Raw genomic sequence first — 27,418 nt, 5'->3', positions numbered from 1 at the left:
GGGTTGCCATCTCACCCAGCCTTTAATTTCGGTATTTGATTTTTAATTTTTAACAAACAACAAACTTGTTTTTGTGAAATCAAAAACCAACTTAGTGCTGGTAAATTTTTTATTTAGATTACAATTGCTTGAAAGAAAGTAACACAAACCGAATAATCAAGCTAAATCATCACTTTGCAAAATGGAAAAGGAAACACAAAATGGCCAAGCTAGATAAAGGAAATAAAGGACCAAAAAAGAAAAATATTTTCTTCTTAAATAAAGGACTGCACTTTCAATTTTGGTTCTCTCAGTTTTAATTATTCACAAAAAAATCAAATCAAAATTTTCTTTTCAAAATCAAGAACCAATTAAATGTTAGAATTTTTTTTTAGATTACAAAAATTCAAAAGTAAAGAGCACGAAATAAATCATCAAACTCAATTATCAATCAATGCAATGTGGAAAAATCAAATTAAACAAAAAATTAATGATCAAAGTAAAAAAAAAATTCAAGGAAAAAAAACACTTTCACAATTATTCAATTATCAAGCTTGCTTGATAGTTAATAAGTTATATTTCATTTTTTATTTTATTATTTCAAATTTTAGAATCATAATTTTAGAAAATTTATTAAATGTATTATGTGGAGGAATGCATTTTATAAATTATCTAGAGACAAAAAAAAAATTTCAATTGCCTAAAAAGTGATGCAACTTATCATTAAAAAAAAGAAAAAACACAGAGAGACAAGCCCCTCTTGCAGCGGAACAACCTTCTAACTGTTAATAAAATATGTTGTCGTCTAGCCTGTCTTTATAAATAGAAGATTAACATTGAGGTTATTGTTATATTATAACCAGTTCCCTGGTTGCTGGTTAGCGCGTTCGGTGGCGCCAGTGGCAGTGAAAGCAGGGAGCATGGAAGAGATATGCGAAACTGCGTTTACTGTGAAAACTTGTCGAGGCAGCAGAAGAAAATGTAACTCATTTTAAACATCAATGGATGAGGACGGAGAATATGGATGAATAACCCTCAGTGAATATAAGAAATTCCTTGAAAAGAAAGGTTTCGCTTGCATCACAAAACGTAAGTTCTTTGGAGCCCTGGACAAGGACGGGAATGGCTCTTGATTTCAGTGAATTCCTCACCGTCTACTACCTCTACGCAGCTTAAATAGTGATCTTTTGTGACTAGCGTGAAGCCTTTCTTGCGGGAGTCTGCTTCACTTGCTGTCACATCTTCTGTGGTTCATCGGGCAATGATACGTATGGCCTTTTATTGTGCTAGAAATATTTCTGATCATCATCAGAACGATGTTTTTGTTTGAAAACCACGCCTTGCTGAAAATGACATGGCCTGAAGAAAGCTCTACAGATCACAAGGTAACGTCTACTATTTACTCTTGAGCTATATTTACTTATATTCTTCAAATAATTAATTTGTGAATCTACAATGGGAATATTCAAGTCCTAACCACGCTTGTATCACTCTCATTTATCAGGGACGTTTTAGAACGAGTGGTGTGGATAAGGTTCGTAATTGCTTTGATGGAAATGATGAATACAGTTCATGGCTTCTTCAAGGAAACTGGAAAGGACGTTTTTGATTCTGTCGAGGAAACATGCAACGAAATGTAATGAAAATTACATCACAAAGTCTGCTGCAGCCACACAGTATTAATTAAGGACTCCAGCTCCAATAATGAAAACCCCAAGAGCACCATAGCCCGTCGAATAAAGTTTATAATATCTGTTGTTGCTTGCTTTCCTTTTCCTTTGTAGGCCTAGTGATTTCCATGGTTCCTCATGCAGTCATGCTTAGTGGCTTCTCGTTGCTAGGCCTGTTAACTCTTAAATGTTCTGAGGTGGTTGCCTCAAGCAGAAAGCCATATGAAGATTCTCAAGAAAATCCTTTCCAAGGGTTCCTACTGTCATATCTACAAGACAATAACTAGAGCAAGCATGCTACACCGATATGTTAAGTGATCATCAGTCGGGGAAGAGGTACATATATTCTTTCAAAGGTTAAGCAGTCCTTGAGAAACAGAGAAGCATATAAGCTAAACCAAATTGTATAGATGAAATTACAGTATATATCTTTAGTCTTTACTCAAAGGAAGCTTATCTAAGGTGTTGCAACAAAAATAGGACTGAGGACAACATAGAGAGAACAGAGAAGAAGCACAAAGTAAATTATTGCTGCAGCAAAACCAGCAATAAGAGCTATAGTCACATAGTCGCAGAAATCAGGAACTTGTCCACAAATTGGTAGCCAACCAGCATGAGTGTTCCCTTTCTTGCCCACTTGAGCTATTGCCAACGCAGCAGAGATGCTTGATGTGAGTAGCACTGTTGTGACCTATATGACAAGCAAGTTCCCATTACAATTCATAAATTCATATTTCATGATCACAGAAGCACATATAGCTAAAAGGGGAAGAAGAAGAAGAAGATCTGCATCATTAATTACCATATCTAGGATTACAATCAAGCGCCAAAACAGGCCTTTGAACGAGAGAATGATAGATATAACGGTGTATCCACCTGCAATTGCCTCTCCAATCACCAAGTACCTAAATGCCAGCATTTGAGACCAGTAAAACCACAAGGCAGGCATAAAAATGTACTAAAAATAGGATGATAATAATCCAGGGGTCAGGGCAGAAAGGCGGGGAAACTAAACTTACTTGAATGCTGGTGTGTTGCTATATTTTGCAGTGAATGTTAAGTTCAAGACTTGGGCAGAGTCATGGCTGGTGACCATGAAGACAATTGCAACCACAGTGGCAGCCAAGGCAAGGAGCCTGAGGGTGTTGGTGAAAATCTTGTTACTCTTAGCCATGGAGGTTAAGCTCTTGTTGGATGACTAAAGTTAGTATGAAGAGGCAAACGCAGTGTCCATGGAAGTTCTTAAATGCAGAAACAATCGGACACAAAAGCCTGGGATAGTCCAGGTGGGTGAAGCTAGCAAGGAGCTGTGATGTGTAGAAAGAGAGAGAGAGATAGAGGGCTGTGATCTCGTCTCCTCCAATGGTATCTTTCTGAAAACAAGGGTTGGTAACCGGTCAATGCATGGAGCTACAGGCTTCAATGTCTTTGATTTTAATAAAGATTGATCCTAAAAATTATTTTAATAAAGATAGATTCTAATTTTTTTTTTTGTTCAATTTGAGTCTCACTTTACCGATTTCTCCATCATAAAAAAAAATTATTTACTTTGAAAAATAATGAGATATTATATTTTATTTTAGAATAATTCCATTATTAAAAATTTTACTTTTATTTGCTTTATATAAAATAAAATATGTTATTTCTCATTGTATTTGGTTGTTTGTTTTTGCATTTTAAGTGTTTTTAAAAAAAATTAAATTTTTTTATTTTTTTCTTTGCTGTAAATTAATTTTTTTTGTGTTTTCAGATCTTTTTGATATGCTGATGTCAATAATAATTTTTAAAAAATAAAAAAATTATTTTGATATATTTTTGAGTGAAAAACACTTCAAAAAACAATCATTAACACACTCTCAAATACTCTAATTTGATAACAGCTGTTTTTTAATGTGTTTTTCGCTCGTAAATACATGAAAATAATATTTTTTTATTTTTAAAAAATTATTTTTGATATTAGCACATTAAAATGATCTGAAAACACAAAAAAATAATATAAATAAAAAAATAAAAAAAATCTTTTAAAATAAAAAAATAAAAACAAAATTGTGAAAATAAAAGGCTCATCATTTGGCAATTTCGGCTCCAATTATCAATGAGCAGTTGAACTACCAAAACCAATCCGACCGGAGTTTTACCGCTATTGTCCACGCGGACTTTTTATGGCTGAGTAGATAGGTATTGGAGGCACAGTTTTCAAGCTCATCATTGTACCCGGAAAAGGGGTTATGGGTTCTAGATTAATACGTATTTTTTCAAGCTTTTGATTTTTTTTAAAAGCTTTCTATTAATATATTTTTTTATGTTTTTTATTAGTTTGATAAGCTAATATTAAAAATATAAATATAAAATTATATTATTTTAATATATTTTAAAATAAAAAACACCAAGCATACCTGAACACAATCTAATTTTTTTATGAAAGTAGGGCTCACTCAACTAAATTTTATCAAATTAATTTTATTTTACCAGATTAACATCTTATCTATTTTAACTAAAAATTTAACTCAAAATAAATTATAAATCCCAAATTTTCTAAGTTGAGTAGTTTACTCCATCGATCCCCAAATTTTCTAAGCTTGTGCAGCTACCTTGAAAGCCTTTGTGTTGTTTTTCAATCCTGCATCATCATAATGCAAATTCTATTCTACTCTTTTTTTTCTTCTTGTTTTTATTATTTCATAGTTTTTTCGCCTTTTATTTTGCGTTTCAGTTTTTTTTTAAGGCCTTCATTATGTTTTAATAAATAAATTGGAGACAAACTAATCTTAAATATAATGACATTGAATAGTGTGCCTAGTTTTTAAACCCAATTTGGGTTCATCCCGTCAATTTAAATCGAGTGTGTTAATATAGGTTAATCATATAGTAAATGGCCTCTAATAAGAGTTTAGAATAAAAAAGTTTATTTTCTATGTAATCTCAGGTTCGAGTCATGTGGTTACTAATATGATGACCACTAGAGGCTTATATGGTCATTAATTTCAGGGTCCGTGAGATTAGTCGGGATACGCGCAAGCTGACTCAGATACCCACATTAATCTAAAAAAAAGTGTGTTAACACATGTCAGTTAATTTCTTTTATTTTATAAAAATAATAAAAATTCTATTATTTTAAAAAAAATTGATCATATTTTTTCTAGGTCAATCGGCTCAATTAATCCAGGTTTTTTTATTAATCATACAATGTCAATTCTTTTTTTATTTTTATTTTTATTTTTATTTAAAAATAATCTGATTTAGTCTTTATATGACCTAAATTATAGGTTAACCGCTAAGTCAGATTAATTTTTCAAACATTGACTGCGGGCTGTGGGTCTTGAGCCAATCTTTTCTGAAGTGCTTAGGAATGGGTGCCGCCATCCCAGTGTTTTTTTTTTTTTTTCCAAATCCATCATTTTTTCTGGAATGTGGGAGCTATATATAACTGTATACATTCTTGCCATTTATCTCAACTATCAACGTTGGCATTTCTGTATACTTCTGGGTCTATGCTGATTTAAATGATAGATTTCAAGTTTCTCTGAGAATTTTTGTCGTCAGATGCAGCGATTTTGTACAAGTTTCTTTCATTCTTGAAGTAACTTTTCGAGTTATTCAAAGCATGAAGAAATATCTGTTATTTATCAATGGCTACTGTCTTTGGAATTTAGCCATTAGCTTGTCTTGGATTATGGATGTTCAGTCACAAGTAGTGCAACTGAAATTAAACTAAATAACATAGGCAACGAGCTTTTTTCCCTTTTCTTTTCATGTTTTTTGGGCTGTGGCAATGGTAAACTTGTCAAATAGTGTCCTTTATTTTTTCATCTGCTAGTGCTTATCCAGTAACGTCGGAGGACTGCTTAGCGTTACTCTTCATTGCTGGAGCGGATAATGTTCTGTTATTCTTCAAGTTCCATCTCTAAACTATGTATCTACTAAATTTCAGTACATTGCATAATCCAACGAAGAATTCTATTTTAAGAAAAAATATATTGGAAGTATTAGAAGTTACTTTCATATCAGTAAACAACGTTTCACTATAAGAACTTCACCTGTTGCTCCTGGCAAAAACTTCATCACAGTTCCGACTGGCTTGCCATGGAATCTTGCACAATTGAGATTTTTTGTGGTAGCTTCTTTATCAGTTTTTGAAGCTGCTGCTTCCCAGTGATTTTTATTGGTGTTTGAACATAGAGACCAGAATGAATATTTGTCAACAAGAAAAATACGAAGGGAGAACAGTGTGAGGTGGAAGTGCCTATGGATAAAGGAAGCATATCAACTCCTGAATTAAGACTTTCAAAACCCATTGTCAATAAGCAGAGGTTAATGCCCTCTGCTTCATGCAACAATGCAGCACCTGAGCTTGTTGACGACATTATGAAATGTTAGAAGGCAAAAAAAAAAAAAAAACCTGGCCGCAGCACATCATAAAAATGTTTTCCTTACAACATGCTATCAGTTTTAGCAGGCAGTCTCCTGAGGAAATTTTGAGGAATGGAAGGAATGCCAGCACGAAGTCTTGGAGGCCTCATTGCATAAGTCCCTATAACAAGAACCAAGTACTTGAACTTAACTTTATGAACCAAAAAACAAGCAATGAGACAGAATACCAAAAACATTGCAGTAGCTCGTGAATCCCTCCAGCTTACAAGAGCATGAATCCTCTCCAATTGAGTTGCCAAATCTCCTATAATTATCATCAACCTCCCTGAAATTCCTCTCAATCTATCATACCTTGTCTTTAGTGCTTCACCTTGCTTGGAAGATGGAAACGAATCGAATTCCTCGTCAAGTACATCAGGTTGTGCAGTTTCAGCATGGGATAATTTGGTATCCATATGTGGAGGATGTCTTGGCCTCTTTGGAAAGCACCAAACTCCAAACACGAAAGGAGCTAGAAAGAATGCAGTCAATATTAGTTTTGGGCACATAACCATGGCAACGAACAATGAGTAAATCAGGACTGTGATTGCTGAATTGATCTTCCAATGGCGTATTTGATCAAACTGCCTCCAAAGAACAACGATTCCACTCAAACATGTCATGACTCTCTCACAATTTGCATTTGCTCTTCTCAAGCTCCATCTATTTACACCTGTATCAAGCATGTACTCCACAACCTCCCTCCTTAGGGGTGGGTCGGCACGGCCAAGCCTCAAAGAGAGAATGTAAGTAGCTTGGTGTCTTAAACTATCAAGCTGATAGACTGATAATGGTTGAAGGTAATGCATCATAGGAAGCAAAGGTTGTGAGTAAGTATGAAACAAGTTGATCCAGTTGTTGCAACTAAATTTCACAGCCAAATGAAGCTCTCCCATTTTCTTCAATCCATTAGGTTGCAAGACTAAAAGCGGGTAGGAATGTGTATAAATCCTACCAGTTTCGAGAGTAGACAACCGAATCCTTACTTTGCCAAGTCGTGGATCACTCGTCCCATCGTTCTTGTCCCCTGCCTGTAAATGACAATTATCAAAAACTCCAACGGTAACAACTGTATATGGATCATAAACATCCCAGCAGTATTGCTCGTTCCACTTTGGAGCATAACTGTCTACTATAGTACTCGTCCTAACCCATTTCCGCCCGTATTTCGCTACACAATAAGCATCGGTAGTTCCACGACCATCCCTGGACTTCGTTGGTAGCAACCCTTCAGCTTTTAGGATACCTAGCTCCAAGACCCCGATTTTCTCTGGCCATAACTTGGGAGATGTTGCCCTCAAATCACTGCTGTAGTAAGTTGGTTCATCAAAAACATGATATAAACCATCTAAAAAGATCCTCAAATGAAGTCTACTGGCAAACTTCACTTCTGTCTTCTCTTCACCCTCCGCAACATACTTCTCAAGATTGATCCACTGAGCACCAATAGCTTGAGGCATCAACCTCTTCTCCACTTGGTGCAAAGGAATCACAGACCTCCCTAAACATACTTCCTTATTAGCTCCCATCTTGTCCTCCACACTTAAAATTAAATGATCATCAAATGGCTCTGCTGCAACAAACATCACTTCCTCATTCCAAGTAGGATTCGGATTCTTATCCTTTGAAACTGTAGTCCTCAAAACCAAGTTCCCAAGAACAGCCTTGATGTAAGCTTCTGGTTTCCTGTTCTTGTCTGAAGGTGTCAAATCCTGTGCTGCAATCACTTGAACTCTTAAATACCAAAGCACAGGGGAGAGGTATACATTAGAACGAATGTTTGTCACGCTTTTGCCGCTAACAGCAGCTGCATCAGAATGCCAAGCAACAGAAAACGCGTCGTCAGCTTGATTCCCTATCCAAGCAGCTAACATCAACTCTCCTGCAACCTTAACCCCATTGCGATCCTCCAATTTATACCACTGTGGTGCCAATGGACTATTTGGTGGAAACCGCGTAGGAGTATCGCCCAAATCAAAGGAAAGACAGCCAATAATCTCGTTAATCGCAGATTCTTTATCTCTTACCATGATCTCCAATCTCCCACCCTGAAGGCGATCTCTCGTGAAAGCATAGACTTCATTCCATTCCGGGTTTGAGGTCTGTTCAAAGCATCTAGTTATTCCCTTGTAGTTTCCGATCTTCAGCTCCACAAAAGGGTCACAAGTGCCAGTCATGTTGTTCACTGGTAAGCCATTGGCTCTCACAATTCTGACATAAAGAAACTGTCTTTGTTCAACTAGAGTAAGCTTGTCACTGCCTAAGACTGTCCTTCCACCGATATCAGGTGATGTCACCTTAAGGGTGTAGTCCTCCTTTGGTTTCTCTTTTGGAGGCATTTGCTCAAACTACAAGATATAACAGAAGGTGAAAAAAATCAGTCACTGCTTAGTGTTGGATCTTTATTTCCTGTTAAGACATTTTGTTGTAGGAGCAGAGACCTTTCAAAGGAAAATTAATGTCCAAGTATATAAAAATACCAGGCCTCTGAAAGTTTTGAATGCCTGAAATCTGTGATCATAAGAGAAGAAAATACTGTCAGATTTGATAGTGTTGGTTACACAAAAGAACCAGGCAATCTACACATGTATTCTAGTAAAACAGCTCAAGAAATTATAATTCGATATAAATATGACGAAACCTAATTTGTATAGCCAGGGCAGAATTGCATAACATCCTGATGCCTATCAAACACAGTAATTGCACACTTTGGCCCCTCGAGCTCCGGCACTTGAATACCCTATTAATGATTTATGAACAAAATCTTTAAATCATGATGATCTATATTATAGTAATATATAGAAGTTTGATGTGTGGTTGCGAGCACATTGATCATTTTGTAATTTTCCAGCATATAATGATCTGATCTGCATAATTTTTTCTGTCTATGTGAGACATTCATCCGCCTAGCATACCTTGGAAAGTTATTTATAAGTGATGTGATGCAGAGATTATTACCAAACATAAAGCAGAATCTCTAAGAAAGCTGAAAGGCATAAATCTTAATAGAAATTTCAGACAAAGAAACGGTTAAGGAAGTCATGTGACAATACTGTCTTTCTGTCGTTAGCCAGGATAAACACAAAGAATAGAGAGCTAACCTTTTTCATGCACAAAAATTTCCCGCAGACCTCATGCATGAAGTACAAATTGCTACAAACCCCATTAGCAAACCATGCTGTAAATTAGTGAGAAATCAGAACCCTATACAAACAATATCCAAAAGTGCTTGGAATGAGTATTAAATTTTGAAAATACATTAATTAATTGTTTATATATATATATATATAAAAGAAAATGATGCAAGAAAATTAAAAAAAAATACATTATCTTGAATGTCGTGGTTCTTTAAGGCATTAGCTAGCTCTTTTGTACCCAGGGGAAAGCATGATTGGATTCAATTTTTTGAGAACATGTTTTGTGGCAGTTGTTTGAGTTTTTCAGGTCTAAATAATTAAATAGAGAGATTGTCTATGCTAAAAGAATTGGAATTAATAATTACAATTGAATATTTTGACAGTAATAGCAATTGAAAATGGTAAGCTTATATTTCTTTCAGAATTATGTAACGTTTGAGTGTTGAATGTAGAATAAGCTATGTACCAGGGGACAATAAATGAAAGAGAGCCTGGAGATTTTCCGTTTTCTTCTTGCAGGGTGGGGCTTGAATATCATTCTAAAAAGGAAATGTTTTTTTAAAAAAAACAATTAATAATAATACAATCAGGTTGTTTTCGAAATTCAATTTACATTGAATGCTAAAAGCTTCTTTTAAAATTGTTATAATTGTTTCTTGGTAGCAAATTGGCAATGTAAGAGAATATTTAACATTGTATGGATATAATGAGTCCCAAAATTTAGGATATTTAAAAATAAAATTGATATATTATATATTTAATTAATTTTTTAATTTAAATAATCTGATTAATTTTTTATCATCAAGGCTTATGAAAAGTGTAAATAGTTGACAGTTCATAGTAGATGATGCCTTGTAAATAAAGTTTGCTGATTCAAGATGGTGACTAAAAAAGGATCTTCCTTTTTTAATGGATATGGATATGACATCGGACATGCAAAAGTCCCATGCATTGCCATTTGCATTCCTAGCCATGAACAATTACGGTTTATTTTTTGGAAAGTGATTTTTATAAAATTATTTTTTAATTTTTTTTGTATTTATTTGTTTTTAAAAAAATTAATCAATAGAAAATACTTTTCAGTTAAAAAAAATTTGGCTTGGTTTTCAGAAAAGTAATTTCCTGAAAAAATTGGGCGTAAAACACTTTTCGAAAGTTATGTAAAATTTAGAAATGTCATAATATTTGCTGATTATATCAAATTTGATCCTCAAACTTTTAATTACTATATATATTTTGTTTTGAATATTTATTTTTAAATTTTATCTCTTAAAATTTAATTTTTATATTAACTTTGGTCCTCATTTTTATAATTGTTATTTGCTTTTTCCTTATCATTTTTTTATTGAAATTTTTTATCTATTAAATTTGATCTTCATTCTTTTAATTGTTATTTATTTTATTTGAAATAATTTATGAAATGTTAATTATTATTATTTTAATTTCTTCATCTTTTATTTTTTTTATTTTTTAGATTTGATCTCTATTATTTTGATTATTATTTATTTTATTTGAGATAATTTATGAAATTATATTTTTTTTAATTTCATTCTCATTCAACTTTTTAATTTGTAAGATTTGTTCCTCATTATTTTAATAAATTTGAAAAAAATAAAATATCAATAAATTATTTTCCAACTTATTTTTCATTACATAACCAAATACTGGAAAGTGTTTTCCTACTTATTTTTCATTACATTACCAAACATTAAAAAAAAAATTTATTTTTCTATAATTTACTTTTAAAAAAATACTTTACAACAAATAAATGGATCTAGAATGGCTTGCATTTCTAGTCGTTCATGGCTAGAGTTTTTTCAAAAAACAGAAAAAATCACTTCTCCTTTCTTCCAACACTTAAATAATGATAATCATCCGAAGGAAAATCACTTTTAGAGCTCGAGGAGTATCGGTTTACTTTCATATCTAGAAAAAAAAACATTTATTTACTCGTTTTGTTTTCTTCAATCTGTGTCATAAGAAGCCGGTGATATCTCCCAAAGTAAACCAGTATATATCAAAGGCTTGTTCTTCTTCCTCCTATTCATGGCAAACTTGAGCGTCAAAGCTGCAAGTAGAGACATGAGATGAAATCATTTCCTCGCATCCCAAATTCATAACCAACATAATATAACATCTATAAATATTGCTTCTCAACTAAATCAAGCATTTAGTAGCAGCATTAGTGATTTATGTGAGAAAAAAAACATGAATTAACATTATAGACTCTATAGACCATGAAGTTATACAAAAAAAAAAAAAAAAAGAGCAAGCAAAGATCATCAACAGTTTCAGAAGATTAGAGACTGTAAAAGATCAAGTGATTTGAACTAAAATCACTGCTGAAGATTAGGAGAAATCTTCCAAACACCTTCTCTTTTATGTTTCTTTACACGGTATCAGAGCAACCATAAAAATACCAACGTCTACGCCATGTCTTCTTCACCTCCAATTTCCTCTACTGTCACTAATAATTAACAGTCGCAATCTCTTTTTGTTATCACTATGTCTAGTGTGGTCCCTGTCAAACTCAATCCCGATAATTACATTCTTCGCAAAGCATAAATGGTGCCTTAGTTGTATGCTCAGGATCTTTGGATGCCTTGATGGTACTATGCCCAAGCCTCCTCAAACCAGTTCTGTAAGAAATTTTGTTTTCAAATGAAAGGGTGTGGGCTCTGCACGAATTACACCTAAGTTCACAGCCTGACTCATATTATAAGCCCAACTATGGATGATATCCATTTGAAAAGGAATTAACAAAACGAAAAACATGTAAGAAAATGTTCCAATTTATGGAGGATCGATTAAAAAAAATAAGAAGAAGAAGAAGAAATAGTTGCGCTTGTGTTGGATCTCCTCACAGAAGTAGTATTATGATATTTTGGTGGTGACTGTCAAACTGAATTTTAGATGTAACTGAGTTTAATAATTTTGTTTTTTAAATTTTAGTTTTTATTTAACTCAATAATTTTAAAAATTGATTTTTATGGGAAAAATAAAAAATTAAATTATTGAGAAAAAATATATTTCTTCAACCTGTTAGTTTATTAATGCATTTCTTAATTATTTGAACAAAAGCTTGTATTTTTATTGTAACCGCTATGTTTTAAATAAAAACTTATCATGATCTTAAATATAATTTTTTAAAATAAAAAAAATAAAACATTGTCTTAATACCAGGTAACTGATTATTTTTTCTCTTTTATTATTTTCTAGTGACCCTCTTTCTCCACTCTCAAACTTTATAACTAAAATGTAAATAAAATAATATTTTAGATCAAAATATAAAAATTTCAGACTAAAAAATAAAAATAAAAATAAAAAGGAAAACCCACTTTTTTTTTGTCTCATTATCAATTTTGATCCCTCATTTTCATTCAAATTGCACTTTAAAAAACACGGCATTATTTAATGTTTTTTGTTAGAATAATTAGATTCCCTACAAAACGCTGCAATTTAAAAATCAATCAAACATAATTGTTTGGGGGCAAAATTAATGTAAGAATTTGTTCGGACTCAATGAATACTACAAACCCAATAGCTAGGGCACTTTCTTAGGTTCGTCCAGAAATTATGGGATCCCACATTCTTATAATCACACGTATGTGTGGATCCCAATCTGAACGGAGATCTATTTGAAAATCACCATGTCAATTCATGTTGAATTATAGTCCTCCACAAAATGATGAATAATTGACTTTAGAAACTTCGAAAATAATGAAACTCGAAGCATTCAAACTCCTGGAAAGCATGATTTTTATGTCTCGCCAAACCTAAATTAATTTTATTTTTTTTAACGTCAATTACTTCTGTGACTAACTACGAACTCCAACAAAGAACTCCTGTTGCCTCACCAAACTACTTGATTCATTACTGTAGTCATTAATTGATATTTTCCAAAGTCTCACCAAACAACTCTCTTACCACAGAATTTTCAGCTGTTATCGTTGGCCAGAACGTGAAAAGTAAGAGGAAATACGTAGCCTGACAAGGGTAGCTACAACCACCAGCAGGTGCGTATGCAACATTGAACTAGTCATGTCCTCCTTGCCATTATAGTAATAGAGGATATTAAGAGATAATCACCTCCTGCAACAAAATTAGATTACATCCAAAATTTAGACCCAAGTAAAAGTTAAATTGACACATGAACATGAACGAGGAGAATGCTGGAAGCAGAATGCATACGAGTTTCCTAGGGGCAGTATATTGTAAACTAGATTGACTTTGGAAAGGAAGGAATTGGGTATTCACAGTTAAATGCTTGGGGTGATGAAAACTAATGCAGATATGCAACCTTCAATCATCAGGAGGGAAGTCCTCATCTGAAGCATCTTCCAGGAATGAGCCGAGGCTTTTCCTCAAAATGCTGAAAGTCTTGTCATCCTGTGCTTTTCATAAAGAAAAATGTGGTTAATAGTGTTGGCATGAGGGTGGGCGGATCTAATAATTCAGTAACCTGATATCTATAATCAGCATACCTGCTTTTTCTTTTTCAATGATTCCTCCAATTTAGCAATTTTATCAGCACAGGTTTTCTCATGTTCAGATATCATGCTTTTCTCTTTCTTCCCTGATATCGACCCATAACAGAATGAGTTGAGTTATACTTCACCAGAAGAAAGAAAGAGTTTTCTTGTGCAGTCCTTACTCATTTGTTCATATCTCATACACAGCCTTTCCTTGTCTTCCTCGAATTTGGAAACAGTATCTGCCAAACAGCATTGACAAACAAATAGCACCGAAAGTGATCATTTGGAACTGAATTTGCTTGCCATAAAGAGAACAGCATTTTAACATGGAAAGGCAAACCATGAGCTGTTTTCTAGTTTTACTCTACGAGTTGATCCTCCCGAAATGATTCAAATTAAAGTAGCTCGATGTAAGAGCAAATCCTTTAGAATAGTGACACAATGCTTTACATTATTACAAAGTGCTGCTCGATGCACAGGGTCGAAAAAAAATCTGGAATTAATATCTAAGAATTTTCAGAGTGGTCCCATAAGCAAGCAAAATCATCTCATCTTCAACATAAAGGTCTCAATTTTCAAAGAAGCATTCAAATCTATGAAAGACAATAATATGGATTAGATGTCCGTAGAAGACAAGACAAGTGTATTAGGCGCCAATCCTTTTTAACCATTCCCACACTATCCGTGGCCCAATCTCCCTACTTTCCTTCACAAATCACAGTCTTATTCTACGTACTCCATCAAAACCAATGTGTAAAGTTGACTTTAGAAATCCGTTCAATCAACAATTGTTACACTAGCTCAGCGTTCATCATCAGTTGGGAAAAAGATCCAAGAAAATTAACGCCAGAAAGTCGGTAAACTAAGTACCTTTCAGGGCCTGCAAATGAGCTTCCTTCTCTTTGCAAAACTTGTCATATATCTCTTGAAACTTGGCAGTCTCACTCTTCAAGCAATTTTCACACTTCAGACATCCAATCACATAACCACACCCATATGCTCATCATTAATTACCCATTCAAAAATCTTAAAGAAAAAACAATAAAGCAAAAAATTTATCTTCGTTTTAATCCCCCTTTCTTCTACCTACCTCTTTTGAGCTCTTTGAGAGTGCCTTCGCAAAAGTTTGCCTAACAGTTAAAAAAGGAATAAAATTAAACAAGAACATCTACAGAGTTTATCTGGCTTTAATAATGGCTTTGTTTATTCTTACTAATTTACCTGTCCTTCTCGATTTTAGACTTCAATTCATCAATCATAGACTTGATCTCAGAGCCCACACTGTCCCCATAAAATAACAAACAGTCAAATCACTACACAAATTACAGAGATCAATAAATTAATTAAAAGCAAAAAAAAAAAATCAATTCTTAAATAAAAATCAAAAACTAAATTCATATTGTTTAGAGAACTAGAATTACTAAAACTGAGTCCGATCAACAATTAAATTTATATGAGATATAAAAAAGAATTACCAAAATAACATACTTAAACACACAGAAGCACACAAAAAAAAAATAAGTCTCTCAACGGATTTGGTTAAAAAAATTCGAAACATTAGAAACATGAAAATCAATTTGATCGCCTCCGAAATCAAACACTTCATTCAAGCTTTTTATCACTGAAATCCTGGAAGCATTACTAAAAAAACTAGAAATATCATGAATCCGCGAATATATATATATATTACATATAACCGATTAATATCTAACAAAAAAAGACATTAAACTCTACTAGCCTAGAAATCGTCTGCTCGTTCTTCTTCAGACCGTCCTTTTGAGCTTTCTCTCTGATCTGGTGTAGCGCCGACATAATCCCCTTGATATCGCTGAAATTAAGATCATAATTTGAATTTTAGTATACTTCTTCATAAACAATGAAAAGTGAGGTGTTTTGAGGATGTACCTTGAGAGATCGGGATCAAACTCGTCCTCGACTCGGAATTTGGAAGCCGGTTTGGTGAGTAACGACTCGGCAACTCGCTTTTTGGAGCTTGTTTTCGCTGTTGACATTTTTGAGTTTTGAGTGAGGGGTATTTTCTTGTGGTATCTGGAATTGAAATTGAGACAGAAGGAGAGGTTTTTTGAAAACGAGAGGGGGAGGTGCGTTTTCTGTGTTTGGCGCGCGCTTGCTTAATTTGGTTTCTTTTTCTCGAATTCAAATTCGTTCCTTTTTTGGTAGTGTGCGGTTATCTCGTTTGGTATTGGTCCTTTGCTCCAATTGATGACTGCCATGCGGCAACAGGGTTAATCCATGTGTGCACGTGTCATTACTTGTCAGGTTTGGGGAGAAGAGAAAATTACTTTTCCACCCCTGCCTTCCCACACAAGGCATGTATTAAGGAATAGGATTGATTATGGTATTTGCCAGTGATGATATAAATGAGTAGATTTCTTTTTAGTAAACAATGATTTTAGCACCATATTGATTAACTTAATCCAAACTATTTTAATCTCAATTAGAGAGAAGAATCATCATCATTGCCGGTTTATATTAATGGATTCTTGAATGGTGTGACTTTGTCTTGTACCTCTGAAAAAACCAACGTCTTTTTTTTTAAAATAAAATAAAATTTATTGATTCTTGAATAAGCAAGTATGACCAATATATTTTGTTTTATTAAAATGAATATTTAGACCAGTGTATACATACCTCGACTAATTTTATAGACCTTGAAGTTAATAACCATATAAATCTCTAGTGGCTCTAAAATTAATGAGACTCGAGCAAACTAATCATTAAATGCATGAAAAAAAAATTACATTGAGGAATTAAAGCTAAACAAAGCTTCATATTGATTAAAGAAAGGTTGTCTTCTACCCCAGTTTTAGCACCACCAGATTCCGACAATTTATTTCCCCTTCTTCATGGGTGTTTTTTTTATTAATATGGATATCTGGATCAGTTTGCGCGCACCTCGATTAATCTCACGGGCCCTTGAGTTAATGACCATGTAAGCCTCCGGTGGCCTTAAAGTTTGTGAAACTCGAACTAGTGATCTCTAGGAAGCAAATCTAAAGTCTGACTGATTGAACTACACCGCTTATGGTTATAACCTACATATTATTAATAGTATAGAACGGTGTTTGAAAATGTAATATTAATTGTTTTTATAATTTTTAATTAAAAATATATTAAAATTATTTTTAAATATATTTTAAAAAATTATTTTTTATATTAGTATATCAAAATTATTAAAAAACATATAAAAAAATTTTAAATAAAAAAAATTAATTTTTTTAAAAATACTATTTCAAATACATTCTCACACTAGCTTAGCCATCAAGGTTAATGTGTGGCAGGGAGCCAAAAGATGGAATTGAAGATTACAGTAATGGTGTGAACCTTTGAATTCCCTCTAACTTGAATTCATGTTCCTAGTCACCAAACTTGGAAAAAACGAGAAAAATAGAAATTAAAGGTCAAGGATAATTTCCTTATTATCTAGATGCTTCTCCTACTAATGTACTTTAATACCCCTCACCCCCTAACTAGCTGACCACCTCCCCTGGATTTACAGTTAACCAGACCAACAGGCCAGCTGCCTCGTGCCTATATTAATAAGGGAGTAATATAGTGACGAGGAAAGATCAAATACGTTGTCTTTGTTTTCTATTAGCTTTTATGTTTTCAGTCAAACAAATACAATAAAATATTTGGTAATATATCAAATTGTATTTTATGTGGTGGGATTTATTAAAAAATTAAATTTAAAATATAAAGCAGTTTTTATATATTTTTTAATTGAGTTTTGTAAAAATTTCAAAAAAAAAATTGTTTCAAAAATATTTAAAAAAAATTTCATTTTTTTTCTGCTTCAAATTAATATTGTTTTTATGTTTTCAGATCATTTTGATGTGTAAATATTAAAAATATTTTTTAAAAAATAAAAAATATTATTTTAATGTATTTATACATTCTCAAACACAATAACCAAACATTTTATACATATTTTTTGCTATAAATAAACTTTAATTATAATTTTTACATTTAAACCCAACCAACCATATCTCATTATATTTTTTAAAAATTTATTTTTAAAAAACTACAATCACAAAAAACCATATAAGGGAGAAAAGATGGTAAATAGCAGCTCACGGTTTTTTTTTTTCCTTTTCCTTTCACTTTATCATGATATATTATTACTTTTTATTTTTTCTGAGATTGCGCCCCAAAGATCGGGTAAAATTCAAAATTTATTTTACTTAAAAATTTTTTTATATATTTTTAGACTAACCTTATCACAAATCATGTATTATATTACTAGTAAATTAGATAGAATCCTTGTCTTTTCCATACAGCTGGCAATTGGATTATCCATAAATTATGGGACCAGCATTGCTTTTCTTGAAAAGCTATTTATAACTTTTACGGATTTTCTCTTTGAATTATGCCAAATACCATTTATAAATGTTTTCATTTTAAAAACGCTTTTTTAAAAAAATTAAATATTTTTTATTTTTTTTACTTCAAATTATTTTTTTATCTTTTTAAATTTTTTTAATATATTGAATAATTAAAAAAAAATAAAAATATTATTTTAATATATTTTTAAATAAAAAATATTTTAAAAAACAATTCAACGTACCTAAATTTTAGATTTGTATGCTTTGGGATTCCAAGGCCAGCTTTATTCCCTATTAAAGTTTTTACCTCATGTTTATTTTGTGTTTTTTGTGAAATTCATTGAGCATTAGGATATGAGCCATAAATAGACCCCGTCCAATCAATAAAAAGGTTGAGGCTAATTAACCCTCTTATTAATTATCAATCATGATTTTTAGACTTATCTGATTTAAGATCTAGTTCCCAGATTTTAATTAAATTACCCAACTTAATTTTTTTTAAATTAAAATGATGTTGTTTTAATAAAAAAGTAAAAGTTAACAGGTTGCAACCGGGTCTTGTCAGATCAACCGGGTCAATTGATTTTTTCTTCCTTTATTTTTTTAATCCGGCTCGGTTCCAGTTCCAGGTTGACCCACCGGGTCAGACCGGGTTTCAAAACTATGCTACCAACACATATCCTATTTATTACATTCTTAGTGATAAATAATCATTCAATTTAATTTACTTTTAAAATTAACAAATTGACATTTCTAACCTGCCAAGAGACAACAAATTCCACTCAACTGCTACAATTGTAAAATTAAAAATATCAAATTAATTAATATTTTTTCTCGAGATCATTGAAGCATATGATACTGTGAACCGAGATAGAAAGTCAAATATTAGATAATAAACTTTACCCTCACGTCTTCCATCTTTCTGGTTCTTTGTGATATTGTCTGTGCGCTTTTGTGTAAACTTTACTTTGATGCTGTCATCAATTTGCTCTGACAGCACACGAGATTAAAATACGGATATAAAAATATAGAATTCCACAAATTCCGATGGAATTTGACATCCTTGTTTAATTTGACATGTGTCACTGCATGATTGGATTATTCTTTTTAGGGTTTTTTTATAGCAATAAAAAAATAAATAATACGAGGCTGGTACCTAGGTGAGCAACAGGCCAAGAGCACGGGATTTCTATTTTAACCGGGACAAGTGGTAATAAATAATAATTTTAACAGGGTGTTTGTACTTGGAAGCAGTTGTTTTTTTAAATGTATTTTATTTAAAAATATAAAAAATAAATTTTAAATAGAAATAAATTGAAATTTTCATAAAACACCATTAAAACGTAATTATTAGGCCTGGGATAGAGCGTAACGTCCACTTGCTTCTTTATTTATTTAAAGTCTCGTAATTATATATGTTAACAATGGTAAACATAGTTAGTTATTTACTGTCCATGTCATTATCATTAGCATGATGGCATCGCTGTATATATTTTTTAAAATAATGAAATTTTTTTAATAGAAATACATTGAAGTGAACATGCATATTTTTTAAAATTCTATTTTTTTATATATAAAAGTTGAAAATCATTGTATCTCAGTTAACTATACAAATAGGAATGTCAATGTTTAGTTTAAGGACTTGAAATTTATTAATTAATTAGAGTATATAGATGTGACATTATTTACCTTAAATATATACCAGGGGCGTCTCAACCCCTTCAATTATGCTCTAAACATATTTTCCAAATAATTTCAAGAGCATCATCTTATAAAATAATAATAATAAATCAGAAATCAAAACGCCACATGTGACTTGAAATCACACTCTTTTTTTATAATTCAGGGTATTTGGACCAGCTTATACTTACTATAATTAATTTCTGGTTCTATTAAACATGCTGCAATTCCAATGATTAAGCAAGACATCGCAGGGGTGACGATCATGCACAAAAAGAATCAAATCCAGTGCAAAAAAAAAAACTAGAAGAAATTGTTTCGATTTAGATTATGGTGATTTTATAAATGTATGCCAAATCTCACCTATTCATGCCATATTGCACATTTGTTATGGGAAATTTGGTGAATTAGCTCCATTATGTTGTTTGTGAGGGACTCTTTTGTACATTTGCGGAAATGGGCCAGCTATTGACCATGCGTGGTGGCCGTATGTTTGATGATTAAAAGAACCCGTGCCGTGGCCGTATGGTTGGAAGGTATTTTTATAAAAATTTAAATATTTTTATTTTAAATAATATATATATATATATATATATATATATATATATATAATCCTCATTTGATATCGTCGTTACCACTTGTCTCTTTAGGAGCATCGGTAGTTACAGGGCAGTGATGGGCAATGAAAGTGAAACAAGAAGCTTCGAATCCACCGAAAGGTTGTTTCCAAGAAAGTCCAGTCTGCTACATGTCAGAGATTTTGTGCCTATGTGCACACAAAAATTAATTAATTTTTTATTTTTTATTTTTGTAAAATAGCATAGTTTAAGATTATCATAGTTACAAAATACTATACGAGGTAAATATTATATTTTCAAACCATGACTTTTTTATATGTCAATTTTAGAGACAGGGAGAGTTATGTCCTTATAGGGAAAAAGAAGAGAGGCTGAGTTTATTTTAATGATACATCGTGAATCCAAAAAGTTAATACTGTGTTTGCTTTTAAGGAATTTTTGTAGTTGTGGTTTGAAAAAAATAAATTTTAAAAAGGTATAGTTAGTTTGATAATTATGATTGAAGTTACGGGTATATTTAGTATTGTGATAATTTTTATGGTTGTAATTTAAAAAAAATTATTTTATAAAAAATATTTTTAATTGAGATTGGTTTGGTATTTATATATGCTTGGTTAAAATTGTGGATGAAATTGAGGTTGAATAAAAAGTAGTTTAATGTGTTTGGTTAAACATACTTTTTAAATTGAGGTTATAAAATAATTAAAATATATATATATATATATATTAATATTGATAGTTTTAATTTAAATATTGTAAATTTAACTACCATTATTACATCATTAAATAAATAATATTTTATATCAAATATTTTTTATTATTCCATTAGATTATCTACAATTTCATCACTTATGAAATTCATCTGATAAGTACTATAGTTTTCATGGTTTTTTGAGCGTGCAACAAAATCAGGTAAAATATCATCAAAAACAAAATTAGAATTGCGATTAAATTCCACAAATGCTACGTCATCATGCGATGTTCTTCTAATTTATATAGTGTTATTAAATAATATTAAATACTAGTTTTTTGAGTAAAATATAATTTTTAAAAAATAATATTTTTTAATATAAGTAATCATAATCATGACATTTTTTTTAATATAAGTAATTATAATCATGGCACTGCACGTGAACAGTGCTTAGGTGAATTATAATCATCTGGTTTGCAGACGTGAGACGCAGCTCTCAGTTACTTCTCGCAAACCGGCGTTTCAATAAAAAAAAACATGGGTCCCACACAAAAAGTCAATTACATTTTGATGTTACCAAACATATGTTTACGCGGAGAGCTTTTAAAAGCAGAAGTTATCGCGTAAACAAACACCTTATGTGTGATAAAAAAACATGTATAAAATGTTTGATTATTGTGTTTGATAGTGTGGTTGTGTTTGCTTTTTAAAGTGTTTTTTACTTAGAAATATATTAAAATAATATTTTTTTTATTTTTAAAAAATTAATTTTGATATCAGCGCATCAAAATGATCTGAAAACATCAAAAAAATTAATTTGAAGCAGAGAAAAAAAAATATAAAATTTAAATTTTTTCAAATGCGCTTTTAAAATGCAAAAATAAACAGAGTTTTAGAAATTTTTACAAAACTCAGTTAAAAAAACTTGTAAAAACCACGCTTCAAACTTAATTTTTTAATCAACCCCACGACATAAAATACAATTTAATGTGTTGCTAAATAACTTCCTGTGTTTCCCGTGTTTGTTTCACCATAAATGTAAAAACTAGCAAAATAATAATAATAATAATAATAATAACAACAACACAACCTAACTTATCATGTTTTGAATTCTAACAAGATCCTTTATCGTGTTTCGGAATATCAACATCTTTAAAATGTTACCTTTCATAATTGAGAAAGGCTAGGACTATACTATTTTATCAATTCTTTTTTGACTTGTAGTTTTTTTGTCATTTTAAATTTGCTCCGCTAATTTGTTTTTTAAAAAATCCAAATTATTTATTTTGTATTTTTGTGTTTTCTCTTACACTCAGTCAATTTGTAGTATTGGTGTTTAAATTTAAAGATACAATAAAAACAATCAAATCGGGGATGGAGGAACATGCTGCCCAACTACTAATGAAAATGAATCATCATTTTAAATTATTTTAACTCCAAAACACACGTAAAGCTTCTCTAGAAGCAGGCCATCGATTCCTTGCCAGAATACCCACGTCGAAACCCTGTTTTTCTCAGGTTGTTTTGTTCAAATTCAACAGACAAGTTTTCAATTTTCAACAAAATTAGTTTTTTTTCCCCCACTCGAAAAAATTATAAGATCAGGTATGTTACATCAATCAATCCCATAATTTATAATTTAACACATATTATTAAAAAATAATATAAATTATATTTTGAATTCTTAACTAATAACTTAATTTATTAGATTGAGATGATTATTTAGCATGATATCAGAGTCTTGATTACTAAGCGATTACGAGTTTAAATCTCATCATCTTCATTTATTTGAAAATCAAACATAAAGTAATGTGACTTTGGCTCTGAAATCTTACCTAACAGTTTAAATTATTGGGTTGAAATAATTATTTAACATATATTGTAGCTTTAATATTTTTTAAAATATCAAATTGATATTTTCTTAAAATATCCTTTTAAATGATTATAATACAAGGATGTTAGAAAAACTGAAAACATTAGCAAAAACATTAGATTAGTACTTTTAAAAAACAGATACTTATAAAAAATAAAACTTTTAATTGCTTCACTAAACACACCGTTTAATATCAAATGAATGGAGGCTCAGGGTCAAATTCTTATGCAAGAATTAACCATATGCATTAGTTAGAAGTTTCTCTTAATTTAGATTAAAAGTTTATTCGGAAGTGTGTTTGTAATTGCTTTTTAAAATAATTTTTATTTTAAAATGTATTAAAATAATTTTTTTATTTTTAAAAAATTATCTTTAATATCAACGCATCAAAATCATTTGAAAACATAAAAAACTATTAATTTAAATTAAATAAAAAATAAAAAAAATTATTTTTTTTAAAATATTTTTAAAGCACAAAAACAATACCTGTAATAATTAAATCATTCACATAATTTTACAAATTCTGGATTGGTGATGATAATACACGCAACAAGCTTTTTTATTTGGTAACTTTTGGCTGATATTGTTGGAGATTGGGTAAAATGACAGGTAGAAGGTTTAAATGGATTCTGTTTTTTTTTTTTTTGATAGTGTGATGTGAAATGTTTTTTTTTTAAATATTATTTTATATGAAAATATTCTAAAATAATTTTTTATTTATTTTTAACACTAGTATATAAAAATAATTTACAAATATTAAAAAATATCAATTTAATATATTTAAAAAACAAATATATTTTTAAAAAACATATTAAAATAAAAATTACAATACTTTCAAGGAAATCCTAACCTAAAAGGAAGGAATCTAAATTATAAACTAAATAAAACCCTATTTCTTTTAAGACTGCATGATACAGCACCATAGCAAGATTCTTGATATGTCAATAAAAAGAAATTTTTTTAATTAAATGGGAGTCTTTTTTAATCATTTTATACCTCAACCCACGCTAATTCTTCTTTTTAAATGATCTTAAATACGCAGTCTCTGTGTCAATTCACTAAATTCATAAAAAAATATATTTTTAAAATAATATCTTTAAAGGTTAAATTTATAGAGTTAAAGGAGGGAATGGAAAACATCGAGGCAGGATCCACATGTGTCAAAACCCCCCACCGAATAATTGAAAAGAAAATAAATAAAAAAAGATAGAAATAAATAAACTGAAGAATAAAAAAATATAAAAGAAAAACAAAAAAAAACAGGGGACATTAGATTCCCGGCGCTGTTATATAAACCCCACACCGGCAACAACGCTTAACCAGTCCCCTTTGCAAAAATCTCTCTGTCTCTCTGTTATCTGCAAAATCTCCATTAAAGCTTCCTCGAATCCTCTTATTTTAATCAAGCCAAATAACACACTGTTATTTTGCCTTTAATTGTTTTTCAGGTAATCTTTGGTTAGTCAGCTTTCTAGGATTCATGAATTTTTTTATTCTTTGTTTACTCTTAGTGCTTCATTTCTCTGTTTGTTTGGATTTTTGAGTTGTGTTTGTGTCCAGGATCTTGGATCTCGTTAATCTGGCTAGTTTTGTTGTTATTTCTTCTTCTTTTTTTCCTTTTTGTCTTGTATCTTGTGTTTTGTTTGGTTTCTGGGAAAGGGAGGGGGAATTAAGGTGAATGAGAGAAAATTGGCAAATTTTAAGCTTAATTAGAAAAAAATAAGGGTGGGAAGTTTGCTTCTTCTATTTTTGTGTGTGTAAAAGTAGCAAAATCTGCTTTAAATTTGAAGGTTCAAAGTGTGGACGTGAAGAATTAAACAGTTTTGAGGTTCAATTCGACTACTTTTCTTGGCATCTTTTAAAAAAAAACTACAATTATATAGAATTTTTTTTTCATATATTGTTAATTACACTAAATCTTGAAACATTTGACCATCTGGGACATTGATGGTCATCCAACCATTGTTATCCTGCCGTCTCTCCCTCTCTACGATCTTACAAATGGGCGTTCCCCTTGTATGCAATCATCTTTGTGTGCGTTCCAGTCTTTTCGTTTCCCATTTTCTAGTGGTGATAGCTTTGATGATTGGTGGTTGATGAAAGTATTAATAGTGAAAAATTATGGCGGTTCGTAATGGACCCGGTACTGGTAGTCTGGTAATTAGGTATGCTGGATGGCTGTTCAAGGATAATCATAATTTATTTAGTTCTAGAGATGCTGTGTCGTTCCTAATTTAAGTGAAGATCGGTCCTAGAAAGGAACTTAATCTTATACTTTTCAGTTTCTTTGTTGATGCGAGCGATCACCTTGACATAAAAGCACTGATTGTCTTGAAGTTCTTGTCATTTCTCTGAATTCTTGAGGTTGTCGAAAGCAAAATTGTTTTATTTTTTGTTTATGGTTTTGTCTGTCATTGATTATATGATGTAACAAGAATCCAATGCTTGAATATCTGATTTATATGATTCGACTTCTTAAATATATTCTATATTTGAGACGGTCTTTGCTGATTGTTCACTCATTTGTAGTCATTTTCACTTGGCCTTGAAAAAAAAAAAATGTGTGCGCGAGCGCGAGGAATTGGGCTCTTCTTGAACTTATCCTCGTTCATTCCTGGTTAGATTTTGTCTTCGAAATTTTTATTTTATTTTTTAATCTATTTGATTGTCTAACAAAGATTTAGAAAAGTGGTGCTAATCTAGAAGGATGGATTTTAACGTCTCTCATTGAAAAGTTGCGGAGTTTCTTGCTGGAAGGTCAAAATATTCAAATGTGCTGGTGAAAGCCATGCTTTGCCGTTGCTTTTTCAAGAGATATGAAATGGGAAATTTTTAAACGGATTTTTACCGAGAATAGAAGAACGAAAAACAAAATGGGAACCAGGAATGGATATGTTTCACGCTCTACTTCTAATTATTGCTAGGGTAGAGTCCTTATCTGATAAGAAATCTAAAGTTGTGGGGTCCTTTAACCTGCGTTTTTTGGAGCTCTGGCCTTTGGTGTGAAAACTAAACGATGGGGTGGGCCATGGGGACCTTTTGTTTGGTGCCTTTACTTATTCTAGTTCAGCCATCATAATTGCTTTGCTGTTGGCATATATCTTGTGCCTATCTAGATGTTTTTATATGCTTATACGCGCAAGTGGTATCTTTACTGATTCTGTATTCTTTCTCTGTTCCCCTTCCTGACAGTGAGTTTCAGAGTTTGTATCACTGGAAGGTTATAAGTTATTAGGTACTTGAACTTGGATAATGAGAGGAATTTTGTTACTGATATGGTTTGATTTCTCTCGCCTATTTCAGAGTTAAAGGAGAACGTGAGAATCTATGGAATTTGAGAAATATTTTACCCAGGGATGGAAATCAGTTTCAAGTGCGGCAACTGACTCGGAAAATCCCAGTGGTTGTTTCGACTGCAATATCTGTTTTGACTTTGCACACGAGCCAGTAGTCACCCTCTGTGGCCACCTCTACTGCTGGCCCTGCATCTACAAGTGGCTCCACGTCCAGAGCGCCTCGCTTGCCTCTGATGAGCACCCGCAATGCCCAGTTTGCAAGGCTGATATATCTCACACCACCATGGTTCCCCTCTATGGCCGTGGCCAAGGCTCAACCGAAGCTGAAGGCAAGACACCATACAGGGGCATGATCATTCCTCCCAGACCTTCAGCTTGTGGTGCTCAAGGTGTGGTGTCAAACACATCTAACACCGGCCAGCGGCTTCCATATCGTAATCCTTACCGGAGCCATAACTACAATGCTAATCCATACGGCAGTTTCGAAGAGGCATCCCCATCACCCTTGCTTAATCTTGGAGACCCTACAATGACCGGTTTGCAGCAACCAGTTGTTGGGATGTTCAGAGAGATGGTGTATGCGAGGGTTTTCGGTCCCTTTCCAAACTCGTATCACTTAATGGGTACTGGTAGCCCTAGGCTGAGAAGGCATGAGCTGATGGCAGACAAGTCATTGAATAGAATCTCCATTTTTCTCTTTTGTTGCTTTCTTTTATGCCTCATTGTATTTTGAAATATAGAACTAGGTTATTCTCCATTGTTCACCTCGATAGTTAGTTTGTAAAGAGCAATGGATCCGAGTTTATGAAACATCCGTGGTTCAGTTATATTTATATATATATATGAATTGATCTTCATATTTTGCTGGAAATTCATGCCTTTTAATCAAATTATATCCATGGCAAGAACCTTAACTGTGTTTCATGGGAAATAATGCTGAGTATGCAGATTGTAAATCTGAATCTTATTGTTCCATCATAAGTTGTAATGCTATGGATGTCACTACTAGACCTGATGGCAGCTTTCTTGCAGATTTAGTAGACTGACTTCGCCCTCGCCTTCTGATGATAGCTTGTCCTTCTTATTCCCAATCAGGTACTCTGCTGTAATAATAATAATTTTTTAAAATGTTTTTTTAATAGTTTATAAAAAATTTTAATTTTTTGACAAAAACTTTTATTCCCAATCAAGAGCTTATAATTTAGAGTCTTTATATTGAGCTTATAATTTAGATATATTATAACAGTGGTTTTTTTAAGTGTTTATTAAAAATATATTAAAAT

General features: G+C 31.8%; 4 protein-coding genes across 10 annotated transcripts; 1 reads left to right on the top strand and 3 right to left on the bottom strand.

The window, feature by feature from the left end:
- Nucleotides 1–2,089: 2,089 nt before the first annotated feature.
- LOC133702931 (CASP-like protein 1C2) lies at nucleotides 2,090–2,954 on the bottom strand. Its single transcript, XM_062127267.1, has 3 exons — nucleotides 2,669–2,954; nucleotides 2,452–2,554; nucleotides 2,090–2,340 (listed from the first exon to the last, which is right to left on the bottom strand). The coding sequence occupies exons 1-3, from the start codon at nucleotides 2,821–2,823 to the stop codon at nucleotides 2,107–2,109; spliced, it is 492 nt and encodes a 163-aa protein (XP_061983251.1). The 5' UTR covers nucleotides 2,824–2,954; the 3' UTR covers nucleotides 2,090–2,106.
- A 2,977-nt stretch (nucleotides 2,955–5,931) lies between these two features.
- On the bottom strand, nucleotides 5,932–8,398 carry LOC133703667 (FT-interacting protein 3-like). Its single transcript, XM_062128277.1, has one exon. The coding sequence runs from the start codon at nucleotides 8,396–8,398 to the stop codon at nucleotides 6,080–6,082; it is 2,319 nt and encodes a 772-aa protein (XP_061984261.1). The 3' UTR covers nucleotides 5,932–6,079.
- A 2,675-nt stretch (nucleotides 8,399–11,073) lies between these two features.
- Nucleotides 11,074–15,984, bottom strand: LOC133703352 (uncharacterized). Of its 5 annotated transcripts, none has more exons than XR_009843870.1 (9): nucleotides 15,577–15,984; nucleotides 15,410–15,499; nucleotides 14,893–14,952; nucleotides 14,762–14,801; nucleotides 14,542–14,635; nucleotides 13,851–13,910; nucleotides 13,681–13,772; nucleotides 13,124–13,585; nucleotides 11,074–11,264 (listed from the first exon to the last, which is right to left on the bottom strand). XR_009843870.1 is itself a non-coding variant. In XM_062127826.1 (9 exons), exons 1-8 carry the CDS (start codon nucleotides 15,681–15,683, stop codon nucleotides 13,499–13,501), a joined length of 630 nt encoding a protein of 209 aa, XP_061983810.1. In that variant the 5' UTR covers nucleotides 15,684–15,984; the 3' UTR covers nucleotides 12,677–13,288; nucleotides 13,497–13,498. The 5 variants fall into 5 exon arrangements, 3 of the variants coding, with proteins under 3 accessions (XP_061983810.1, XP_061983809.1, XP_061983811.1); XR_009843869.1 differs by lacking the exon at nucleotides 11,074–11,264 and having other exon boundaries at nucleotides 12,677–13,288; nucleotides 13,388–13,585; XM_062127826.1 differs by lacking the exon at nucleotides 11,074–11,264 and having other exon boundaries at nucleotides 12,677–13,288; nucleotides 13,497–13,585.
- Nucleotides 15,985–24,124: 8,140 nt separating this feature from the next.
- On the top strand, nucleotides 24,125–27,006 carry LOC133703739 (E3 ubiquitin-protein ligase RMA1H1-like). Of its 3 annotated transcripts, XM_062128372.1 has the most exons (3): nucleotides 24,151–24,287; nucleotides 25,369–25,456; nucleotides 26,143–27,006. In XM_062128372.1, the coding sequence occupies exon 3, from the start codon at nucleotides 26,167–26,169 to the stop codon at nucleotides 26,866–26,868; it is 702 nt and encodes a 233-aa protein (XP_061984356.1). In that variant the 5' UTR covers nucleotides 24,151–24,287; nucleotides 25,369–25,456; nucleotides 26,143–26,166; the 3' UTR covers nucleotides 26,869–27,006. The 3 variants fall into 3 exon arrangements, with proteins under 3 accessions (XP_061984354.1, XP_061984355.1, XP_061984356.1); XM_062128370.1 differs by lacking the exon at nucleotides 25,369–25,456 and having other exon boundaries at nucleotides 24,125–24,287; XM_062128371.1 differs by lacking the exon at nucleotides 25,369–25,456 and having other exon boundaries at nucleotides 24,143–24,287; nucleotides 26,032–27,006.
- The last annotated feature ends 412 nt before the right edge of the window (nucleotides 27,007–27,418 follow it).

Source organism: Populus nigra, chromosome 9 (genome assembly GCF_951802175.1).
Source record: "Populus nigra chromosome 9, ddPopNigr1.1, whole genome shotgun sequence".
Taxonomy (NCBI): domain Eukaryota; kingdom Viridiplantae; phylum Streptophyta; class Magnoliopsida; order Malpighiales; family Salicaceae; genus Populus; species Populus nigra.
The sequence above is the reverse complement of the archived record's forward strand: the minus strand, read 5'-3'. Positions and strand labels throughout refer to the sequence as shown.

What these genes read in the sequence shown, in the direction of transcription:
- LOC133702931 (XM_062127267.1), bottom strand. Translation starts at nt 2,823, where the DNA reads ATGGCTAAGAGTAACAAGATTTTCACCAACACCCTCAGGCTCCTTGCC. An exon ending in AGCAACACACCAGCATTCAA is followed by an intron (nt 2,555 to 2,668) that starts GTAAGTTTAGTT and finishes GCTGGCATTTAG; the next exon opens with GTACTTGGTGATTGGAGAGG. An exon ending in TGATTGTAATCCTAGATATG is followed by an intron (nt 2,341 to 2,451) that starts GTAATTAATGAT and finishes CTTGTCATATAG; the next exon opens with GTCACAACAGTGCTACTCAC.
- LOC133703667 (XM_062128277.1), bottom strand. Translation starts at nt 8,398, where the DNA reads ATGCCTCCAAAAGAGAAACCAAAGGAGGACTACACCCTTAAGGTGACA.
- LOC133703352 (XM_062127825.1), bottom strand. Translation starts at nt 15,683, where the DNA reads ATGTCAACAGCGAAAACAAGCTCCAAAAAGCGAGTTGCCGAGTCGTTA. An exon ending in TCTCAAAGAGCTCAAAAGAG is followed by an intron (nt 14,636 to 14,761) that starts GTAGGTAGAAGA and finishes GGATGTCTGAAG; the next exon opens with TGTGAAAATTGCTTGAAGAG. An exon ending in TATGAGATATGAACAAATGA is followed by an intron (nt 13,773 to 13,850) that starts GTAAGGACTGCA and finishes GGTCGATATCAG; the next exon opens with GGAAGAAAGAGAAAAGCATG.
- LOC133703739 (XM_062128370.1), top strand. Translation starts at nt 26,167, where the DNA reads ATGGAATTTGAGAAATATTTTACCCAGGGATGGAAATCAGTTTCAAGT.